Below are 11163 nucleotides of genomic sequence, written 5' to 3' on the forward strand. Positions count from 1 at the left end.
GTCGGTACAAAAACTATGTGTCCTCGCATCCTGGTTTTCAATGGAACCAAACCATCGCCAATCATCAGTTTTTTTTCTTTTAAAAAAATAAATAAAATAATGTCCTTTTTTTTCTCTTACCATGTTCACCACGCGTCGAATTGCGCAGCGCACGCATACACGCACACGGAAAACACAAGCCGGCCGGTGTTTGGTAAGAGCAAGGGGACACGATAGAATAACACTGGCTACATGCAAGCACGAAGCATGCATGGGTAGAAGACGCCTGTGTCTGTGTGATGCGGTTTGACTCGCATCTACGACCGGGGGGGGGGGGGCACCACCGGGCGCGCGAGGCCCGGTTGGTGCCCGTGTGAAACCAGCCGCGGAGGCCCGAGTCGGAAACATTGACCCCGTTCAGCAAGCCGACAGAGAGGGCGTGCCAAGTGCCAACTGACCGGACACGAGTGCGCGCGGGCGTGCGGCTACGCCGGGTCAGTCCAGCGGTCAGCGCGCGCACCTCACACCGGCTGACCGGCGACTCGTCCACGGCGTGCATGCATGCCGGCCTGCTGGGGCCTCCCTCCTCGGGCACCGAGGCGAGGCGACGAAGCTCGCGAGCATCCCGGCGGGGCGCAGTCGCGGAGCTAGGATTCCAGAGTTGGTCAGTTGGGTATTCTCATCTCAAATAAAAAAGGCTAGTCCAAAACTATAAAAAATAGTTTATAGGTAAAAGCTATACAAAAAGACTAGTCACAAACTTGTCATGTACTTATAAATAGTCAAAATATGGTCAATTGATTGTATTAGAATATTTCGATAACTAATATATAAAAAACATGTGTATATATTTGATGTATATTTGGTTTGGTGTAGAAAAGTTGAGTATTCCTAGAAATACCTAGGCATCAATGTGGCTCCGCCACTGGCGGGGCGGCGACCGGCCGGCGCGCCGCGCGCGGGTCATCGTGCTTCACAAAAACATGCCGGAATGGGAGTGATGATGGCTGCGACTTGACGGGGTTGTACCACCTCAAGTCCTCAACTGCTGTGACTGTGACGGTGAGTGCCCCGGGCCTGGCTTGGAATTTTTGTCCCGGCGAGCAGCTGGCTCGGCTCGCGCCGTCGCACGAGTTTGGGATGATCTTTTTTTTTTTGGAGCGGAAGTTGGGATGATCGTGTATTCCTGCTACCACGATTTGAATTCCAAAAAATTGGTCTCTCATCCGAAATTCCAGATAGGCTTATGTAAGAAGATCGTGGGGGTTGTTCAATGGTCTGTTCTGTCCAAAAGATACGGTGGTGGATCGGAGGAGTGTCAAAATGTCGGATACGCGGCGCCAGGTTTACAATAACAGCGGCGTGTCAAACGAGTGAGAGATGCAAATGGAAATCTGAAAAGGAAAACCTGACGCCCGATGCCGTTCCAGGTAGATACATGGCTACGGCGCCCAACTAAACGCCGCCGACCATTTCCTTGTTGGTTTCCTCTTCCCTGGGCAGACGCACATGCACGGCACATGGAAATGTTAGCCGCCTCGCCATTGGGTGCTTGGATGGGGATCTCCTCACGAAACTTTTGGGGGTTTACAGGTCAAAGTTACCCCGACCAATCAACAAGGTAAGAGTTTCAGACCGTAAAGGCTGGTTTGGATTCTGAGTTTTTGAACCTCACGGTTTCACGGTTTTATGTGAACAAAGAATAAAAAGGATCATGTGTCCTAAGTTCCTACCCAGGTCTGAAGGTCAACCGATCAGTCAATTTAAACTATGAATTGGCAGTGATGGACTTGCAGAACTGAAAGCAGCCTGCAGTGTTTGAATTTGACCTGACTGCTGTATAGTTATCCTAGAGTAAGCAAATTTTGGGTTTCGTTCAGATTATCAGCTCAAATTTCAGAGACCATCGGTGTACAGACACCAGAAACTTATATCCATTTTGGATTTCATTAAGATAATAATCAGCTCAATTTTCAGAAACCATTGTGTGCAGAGCTTAAAATTCGAGCTACAAACTCAATCACCAACTACAAGGTGGTATCTCTAAAGCATTCTCGTTTACCATCAACCTTCCCCGTTTGAAGAACATGAAGCTCTGATGTTGTTTTCTTAGCCATCTTGTGCATGTGCCGGAAGACCCTTATGCATCCACTGCAATCAAGGTAGTCAATGGGGCGCATCATGGCAGTACTATATTTGCACCACACCCTGCAAAAACACGAGGAAATCGAGTCCATCAGTTACGACAAAGGCACAGAACTAACTTGACAAATGCAAAGAAATGGCATTAATGAAAATCAAGCAAGACCACAAGTCTCACCACAGATGAAACTATAAAAATACAGCTGGCAGCAACCAAACTGTCTCATCGACGAAAACCAGTACCCCCATTAGGATATCTGAAGTCTGGAACAACATTTGCTGCATCTGGATGAGAATGGTACACAGTTTGTGACATGTTCGGTGTTGAAAATGCAACCCTATGTTGATTGGGTCGATAAGGCACTTGGGACCCTTCTTTCTTTGACCTTTTATTAGTCAGATCAAACTTGGAGGATTGGGCTGGACGTTTTTTGCTTTTATCCACTTCGTTGATATTAGATCGGCAGTCAGGCCTTCCAGATCGAGACTTGTGCTTTTCTTTTTTCAATTTTTTCTTGCCCTTAAGAGCTAGGAAAGATAGACAAAATGGAATATAATTAGTTAGGTTTGAACAGACAAAACTAAAGATTATGGGCTTGATATATATATCTAAAATAATTGTTAAGAGTTGCAGCTTTTATATATATATATATATATATGGGGAAAAGTCCTATTTTCAACCCTTAATTATCACGATCGTCCGATTTTCAACCCTGAACTCCAAAACCAGACATCTTACACCCTCCAACTATCGAAACCGTGCAAAATACACCCCTAAACCAAATCCACCCTGGTTTTCAGCCACGTCACTCGTCCACGTGGCGCCCATGGCCACGTCAGCTACCCTCTCCTCTCTCTTTCTCTCACAGACAGGTGGGCCACCACCTCTCCTCTCTCTTTTGTCTTTCTCCTCGCACCCCCTGCTCTCCCGGCGCACGCCCTCGCCGGCGCCGCTCCTCGCACCCCCTCTCGCCGGCGCCGCTCCTCGCACCCCCGTCGCCGGCGCCAGGCGCCGCCCTCACTCTCCTCTCCTCCCTGCGGGGCCATGGCGGGCCCTCACCCTCCTCTCCTCCCCGCGCAGGCGGCGGAGCTGGCTCGCCGGCCCGCGTGGCGGCCAGGCGCAGCGCCAGGCGTGGCGGAGCTGGCTCGCCGGTCCGCGCGCGGGAGACGGCCGGGCACGGCGGCCAGATCCGGCCCGCCGCCGCCGCCGCCTCCTTGCCACGCGGAGGGGCGTGCAGAGCTCCGCCATGGCGAGGCGGAGACGCGCAGCGGCGGCCATGGCGGGGGCGGCAGCCCGCACCGGAGCTGAGCTCGAGCTCGCGGCCATCATCTACGCGTTCCCGCCGCCGGCGCCATCCACGGCGGCCGTCGAGAAGGGGCTCGCCGCGGTGCTGGCCGAGTACCGCGCCTTCGCGGGGCAGCTGGGCGAGGCCCCCGACGGCACCCCGGCCCTGCTGCTCAACGACCGCCGCGCGCTTCGTGGAGGCAGCCGTGGACGCCGATCTCGTGGACATGGCGTCCGCCAAGCCCACCCCGGAGCCGCTGCGCCTGCACCCGGACCTCGAGGGGGACCTCCAGGAGGTGCTGCGCCTGCAGCTCACTAGGTTCCGTTGTGGCTCCCACGCCGTGGGCTTCACGTCCAACCATGTCGCCGCCGACGGCCACGCCACCAGCAACTTCCTCGTCGCGTGGCGGAGCTGGCTCGCCGGCCCGTGCCCCGGAGACGGCCGGGCTCGGCAGCCAGATCCGGCCCACCGCTGCCACCTCCTTGCCACGCGGAGGGGCGCGCGGAGCTCCGCCATGGCAAGGCAGAGGGGCGCCCAGAGCTCCGCCGCGGCGGCCATGATGGGGGCGGAGGCGCGTGGCGGAGGACCATGGCGGGCCCAGCGGCAGTCCCATGGGGGCCTCGGCTGGCGGCGAGCTCGGCGGGCCTCGACGGCCTCGGTGGGTGGCGAGCTCGGCGGCCTGGACGGCCCCGGTGGGCCGCGTGCTCGAGCTCGGCTCCGGTGTAGCAGCTCGCACCTCCATCCTCCCTCCCCTCTCGTGGCTCGCGCGCGCCGGCCGCGGCGGCGGAGCTCGAGCTCGCAGAGGCCATGGCGCGCGCCTCCGCCCCCGCCGCGACGGCAACGAGAAGATAGAAGAGAGGTGGTGGCCCACCTGTCAGTGAGAGAAAGAGAGAGGAGATGGTAGCTGACGTGGCGACTGGCGCCACGTGGACGGGTGACGTGGCTGAAAACCGGGGTGGATTCGGTTTAGGGGGGTAATTTGCACAGTTTCGTTTGTTCAAGGGTGTAGGATCTCTGGTTTAGGAGTTCCGGGTTGAAAATCGGACGATCGTGAAAGTTCAGGGTTGTAAATCAGACTTTACCCTATATATATACACCTATTGTCTATTCAACACCAGCCAGCTATCCGGTCAAATCGTGAAGGAGTAAAATTCTCATGATATTTACTGTTGCAATAGATGGTCTTGCTACAATAAATACAGCACAATAATATCTCACGCCATATTTTCCTACCCACTTTCAGTGCACATTAATTCCACGTTCTATTCTCCCCTTCTTTCTCTCACAGACCTGGTTGCAATCGAGAAGCGAGGCAATCGGTGCCGGGGCGGAGACGCCGTGCGACGCTCCCGTCACTGGCGGCATGGCTCCATGGGAGGCGATACAAGCAACCAAATCGCCAGCACCTACGTGGGTCTAGAGCAGCGACCTCCCCTCGGCTGGATCTCACCACGGTGAACCCCCTGTCACCAGCGACATGAACCAGCGGCGGCGCTGCTGGATCCCAACGACTACTGCTCCCCTTCCTCCATGATGGGGCAGCTCTTCGCTTCTGTTGGGGCCACACACCATCACCTGCGAAGGCGCCATGGTTGTGATCTGCCTAGGCAACAACTTCCTCGACGGGTGCATCTGCATAGGAGCAGGAGCAGTATCTCTCTCCATGCATAGTTTCTTCTTTATGCCATCTTCCAGCAGCCAAGGTCTTGCTTCTCTACACCCCTCGTTCTTCTATTCGTTGGGATTCAAGATCCGTTGCACTCAAATAAAAATACGCCCACATTTTCCTTGCAGCATGCAGACGGAGATGCCTGAAGAATAATATGCAGCTCATGCTAATCCTCTCATGTGGTGTTGAACGGATAAAAAATTATCATTTTGCTTCCACATTGCAAGCCAGATGCATGCTAGCTATAGTAGTATTTTCTATTATTCAGAGTAGTATAGTATTCATATTCAAGTAGTATTTTCACACTTTTTCAGTAGTTTCATAAATTATAGTAGTATTTTTTTTCTTACTCAAGTAGTATTTTTCACAATTTCGTATTGTCATAATTTTGAGTAGTATTTTTTATAATATAGAGTAGTATTTTTGAGTAGTATTTTGATATACTACAATTCTGAACCTTTTTATTTCACGCAAGGAAGTTGTTATTCTATACATGAGTATCAAGCCTAGAAGTAATTCTAAATATTCAGAGAAGTAATGCACATATTAGAGTAGTCCTATTGGATCCATTCCATTGTTGTACTCTGACCAAGACTAATTATAAATGTTTAAGGTAATTCACATCTTGCCATGTTCACAAGTAATTTTGAATGTTTAAGGTAACTCACGGTTCTGGATGGCGGTGCTGGCTTCAATAATTGTCCTGTCTACAGTAGGACTCACTGTTGAAATTACTATTTATTCCTTTTACCTTGTCCATTTCCTTCACGTGATATTCTCTGGATATATTCGAGAATATATTCGGTGCTTGATGTCTGCGATATCAATCATTCGGGCGTGGAAGACTATACACCGAATATATTCTTGAATATATCCAGAGAATATCACGTGAAAGAAGTGGACAAGGCAAAAGGAATAAGTAGTAATTTGAACAGTGAGTTCTACTGTAGCCAGGACAATTATTGAAGGCAGCACCACCGTCCAGCTGTCCAGGCAATAGTAAAAGAGGATAATTGAAGACGCCGGCTGTCCAGGCGATTCCTTAAGCCAGAAGACTCCTCCATCTATAAAAGGAGAAGCCAGACGCAGCACTCGACACGGCGCGCAGAACTGAAAGCCACCGAAGACATCCGCCACTCCACTCCACTCCACTTAATTAGTAGCCGTCTCACTCCCATTGTAATATAGAAATAAGGGAGAAGCTGTGATCGTCAATCATCTATAAGGTAATCCTAAGGTTTGTACTAAGTGCTTGGGGTTTCCCGAAAGGGAAAGCCGTATGTAAGTTTGCTCTGTGGAAATGGATTAAGCTTTCTTGTGAATTTCCATGCTTTCCTTTGAGCTCGTTCATATGGGGTGATGTCTCTAAAGGAGAAACCTCTGCGTTAAGTTGCTCTCGTTTAGCCCATGGAGAGGCGCCTGAGAGAGCCTGTATCCGCAGAGAAGTGTTCCCTTCGGGTGGAACTGCCTGGGGAGACGGTAGAGCCTAAGTCCTTTGTGCGCGTGGCCGGGGTTAGTTTGGGAGAAGACCGGGTAGACCCGGTCCTGAAGCGAGCTAGCAATGCCCGGTCCTGAAGCGAGCTAGCAATGCATGCGGTGAGTACCGAGTAGGATTTACACAAGCATAGTTGCACGACCGGCTGAAATTTGGTCTCGCCAACCTGCCAAGATCCTGAGAAGCACGCATACCCATACTCTGCATATTCACTAATCACACACATAATAATCACGCACTCATATCCACCACCCACGCAAGTCGCTATCGTCGAATAGTGGAGAATTTGGGTGCCTGAGCCACTCTCTGGTGAGTGCTCGTGCACTGTTCATATTCCTAATTAAGGTTTAAGCACATACTTAGCCAATATATATTGCCAGAATACTACTCCAAATAGTAGAGTGAAAGCGACACTCCGCTCGTTGATTTGTTAAATACTCCCTAAATATTATTAAGAATAGTGCATAAAGAGAAACCCCCTGAAGTGGTTCATCCACCTTGTGAGTGGGATTTTCCTATTCATATTCTGAATTTGAATAGTAGCTAGTATTTTGAATAGTGACAGCTGAATTTGAATAGTGCTATGAATAGTAACTCAAGATTTTAAATTTGCGAGTTTGAAAATTCGATTCCTAGCAACAGTGATTTGAGATCTCAAGTAAGTCGCAGACAAGAAGACCAAGGGCAACATTAACTAATACAGATATATGTAAAAAACAATCTTGAGAATGGAAATTACTGTTTCCCGCAGACTTGGGTCTATTCAAAGCACGAACACGCCTTGCATCATCTCCTCTGCTGTGTTTCTCTTCTAGAACCTTCAGCCTTTCTGCTTCATTGGCCCAAGGCTGGATATAAGACGAACAAATGTGTAGATATCATCCGATGAGAAATGCACAACTGAGAAATAAATTCCACACATCCCATTTCTATCGATATATGATACAAGGTACAAAAACAAAGTTTGAGAAATGTGCAGATAATAATAGGGAAAATTCGATTCATGCCACCACAACTCCGTGAAATTGGGTGTCATGTTGAAAATCATGCCACTCAATGGCATGATTTTCAACATGAGATCCAATTTCAAGAAATTGGAGTGGCATGAATCCAACTGACCCATAATAATATGGATATCTGACAGGATGCATTCATATTCACAAAAAGAAAATGTTTCTTTTCTTTAGAGAAACAGAGTTGTTTCTGTTCTTTAGAGAAACAGAGTTTCCTGCAGTTACATTACTGTATACAAAGCTTCAACACACGAACTGCTAGAGACAATAGAAGTTCTCGTAATTACTGACCCTGCTAGCCAGTTCCATTACCCTATAAAACTTGAGAACTGTATCACCACATTGGCTTGAACTCCGGAAGGCAATCTGAGTGTTACTTATGATTTACCCCCTCCATCCATTTATATTAGCACTCTTGATATTTTTAGGACAGGTAGAGTCATTAACAGATTCACGTCGTCCAAGCTGATGTTTCAGCTAGCCAAGCAATTAGTGCTTAGCGGCAAAGAATCAAAAGCAAGGATAGAGCGGAAAGTATTGTGCAATACAAAGTCAATGCAGCTGGATTTGGAAGCGGTACACAGGAATGCTTATATTCGTGTAAGTGGAAATATACATAGACAGCGGGAGGAAGAGGAAATGACTAGCAGAAACGACCTAAAAGGGACAAAAAAAATATGAGTAATAATTTAAGCGGACAGCTCTTGCTACCTGACGAAAAGTCATCATTCTGTATAGGTTGCGCCCTTTGACAAGCAACAAATGCAAAGGTGGTAATTTTCCAGCTCCTTTGCTCCAAAATACTTGAATCTATTGAATTAAACAAGTAATGTATGTTAGATGTATATGTACCCTTTGTAGTTTCCCCATTGTATAAGGGGTTTTGTGCATATTTTCTAATGCCTGTACATGTATATATTCGGGCCTAGAGCCCTCATATTGAATACAAGTGCTATTCATAACAATGTAATCATGAGTTCTGTGAATAAACACAAGTATCAAATGGTACAGTAGTACAAACTGTTGTATCAAACCTTACTGTGAAAGTATGTTGCTGCTTTTCTCTACCATAACTTTCCTTGGTGACTTTGCCAGCTACTATACGCTTCCCTATACATTTTGCATGTCTTTTTCCACTGTGAAGTTATCCAAGAAAAGTTTGTGTTACCATTTCAAAGAGGCTACTAGACTAGACTACACAAATGAAGGATTACCTCTTCTCATACACCTTTTGTTTGAATAGGACAGCATCACCCCTACAGACATCTCCTGCATTGAAAGGGTACGATCAGTGCCCTGGATAATTCACCATGCAATTAAATGAAAGTTTATTTCCATGTAAGAACAACCTTTACAGTTGATAGAGAAGGATGATCGTGGATAAATTCTCTCTGGATCACCATCCTTAAACCTATCAAAAAGGGCAAAAATATTACATGTGTGCCATGTTCTTCTGAAAATGTCGCATCTCTATATCTAGGCAAGTCAAATGAAGCAAGAATATGGTCGCCTAGGTGAACCCTCCTGTGCATAAAAATGCCAGGTAAAAATTAAAAGAAAATATTGAGAACAAAAAAATGACACAGGAACTGGTGCTCTTAAATTGAATTCTGGCGGTTAAGAGACTGAGTAGATGAGCATCAAATGACTGAATAAAATCAGGAGTGTGAAAGAGCTATGGAATCAACCTCCAATGAAGCACTATTCTGTCTACACAAGCAGCTATGTCCCCAGTTTGGCTAAGACCATTCTTCTTTAAATACGCCTTGCACTCCACCAACTTAATCCCCTCTAGACTCCTCCCACCTACAGGGAAATATTGCTTATCAGTTTATCCAGGGGGGAAGTACAGTATAATAGCATAGAACAAAATGATTCAAGTCTGTTCACTCCTGAAACACAGCAAGGTGAATTAAAAAGAAGGTGTATTTCATGCTCAACATAATCTCAAACATGATAGGTATTGCATCTAGCTGCATTTGAAAACTAGTATGTCTATTTTGAAGTTGTCCATAAGAAGAAGAAATAAACAATGGTTCAATACAACAGAAGATACAAACCATAGAAGCCAAGATAGAAAAAAAAGGACTGACATAAGCTTGCAGTAGTAGGATTATAGGAATAACCTGCAGCCTACCAAGCAGCTAGAGCTAAGCACAGTCCTAGAAGCAAAGCCAAACAAACATTTAGCACGTTCATGCTAGTTTCTATTGCACACAATGTCTAAAGAATTTTGGGATCCTCGTTCCTCGAAGTGTCTAGCATGATTAGAATGGAAACATATGCTTCAAAGCATTAGCCAGATGGAGTATATGTAAATTTCGCAAGTCATCAGACGATAAGATTGGCACAATGCCGCTGCGTTCGACCATGGTTTCCAGCTCTCACATGCATCTAATCCCCGTTCCAAGCTTCCACCATTAGAGATTGTCCGTAGACACCTACACCTACTTCTGAATATACGATTAACAATCCGAACAGCAACTGACAAAAAACGAAAAAAAAAGGGGGGGGTGTCGGTCGCGGAGATTACTGCGGCGTAGACCGACGATTTTGTTGCAGGCGGCCTCGCTCCGATCCGAGCCCAATTGCTCAGCCTCCGCCCCTGATCCCTCCTCGCTCTCCTCGACACTGCCTTCCCCATCACCCGCCTCGCTGTCGCTGATGTCCACCTCTTCCCCCGATTCTGAATCCTCCTCCGCCGCCGACGACGACGACCTCCACTCTGACCCCGCCTCGGAGTCCGATGAGATTTCGATCGCCGCATCGCGCTCCTCCTCCTGCACCACCACCCGCGCAGCCGTGGCCGCGGCGGCGGCACGCCTCCGCGTTACCGGCATCCCCGCCGCCGCGCTAACTGGAGAAGCCTTCGCCCCGCCTCGTCGCCCTCCGATTGCCTCCCGCAGTCCCGCCCCCGCCTTCCCCTTCCGCTTCGCCTGGAATGGGACTATATTGCCGTGTGGAGAAAATGTTTGCCTCCCTGTCGCGTCGCGAGTTGCGGACTTGTGGTCGCTTCCTTTCCTTCCAACGTTCACTGTCGCTCACTCTGCTTTCAAATTTCGAAATCCAAATTCCAAAGGCCAGTGCATTTGGATGGGCATGCTCGACGCATATGGACGGTTCAGGGAGCGTTTAGTTCCCAAAATCAAAAAATTTTGGGTGTCTCATCGTTGTTTGACCAGATGTCGGGAGGGCTTTTCGAACACTAATTAAAAAACTAATTTCAGAACTCACTTGGAAACCGCGAGACGAATATTTTGAGGCCTTTGACCGCATCATTAGCATATATGGGTTACTGTAGCACTTATGGCTAATCATGCCCTAATTAGGCTCAAAAGATTCGTCTCGTCGTGTACATCCAAACTGTGTAATTAGTTTTATTATTTAATTACATTTAGTGCTTCATACATGTGTTTTAAAGGGGAGGTGAAAATTTTTGGGAACTAAACGGGGCCTCAGATGATGAGAGGAATAATAGGAGCTCGTACCGCTAATGAATGTTTCTTTGAGGACTAAAACTTCTCTCATTTGCATTTGCATTTGCAATTACAAATAAGTTTGAAATCTGGCACTAGCATG

At 48.0% G+C, this 11163-nt stretch overlaps 1 protein-coding gene and 1 long non-coding RNA gene across 2 annotated transcripts; one reads left to right on the forward strand and one right to left on the reverse strand.

The window, feature by feature from the left end:
* Positions 1-1899: 1899 nt before the first annotated feature.
* LOC120694508 (zinc finger CCCH domain-containing protein 62-like) lies at positions 1900-10551 on the reverse strand. The gene is made up of 8 exons (XM_039977653.1): positions 10118-10551; positions 9273-9390; positions 8934-8995; positions 8799-8853; positions 8624-8720; positions 8296-8394; positions 7311-7419; positions 1900-2187 (listed from the first exon to the last, which is right to left on the reverse strand). Exons 1-8 carry the CDS (start codon positions 10422-10424, stop codon positions 2159-2161), a joined length of 876 nt encoding a protein of 291 aa, XP_039833587.1. The 5' UTR covers positions 10425-10551; the 3' UTR covers positions 1900-2158.
* On the forward strand, positions 4634-6402 carry LOC120694509. Its single transcript, XR_005683515.1, has 2 exons — positions 4634-5110; positions 5202-6402. It is a non-coding gene; the product is annotated as an uncharacterized LOC120694509 (long non-coding RNA).
* Positions 10552-11163: the final 612 nt, after the last annotated feature.

The sequence above is a fragment of the Panicum virgatum genome, chromosome 2K, assembly GCF_016808335.1.
Source record: "Panicum virgatum strain AP13 chromosome 2K, P.virgatum_v5, whole genome shotgun sequence".
Lineage (NCBI taxonomy): Eukaryota > Viridiplantae > Streptophyta > Magnoliopsida > Poales > Poaceae > Panicum > Panicum virgatum.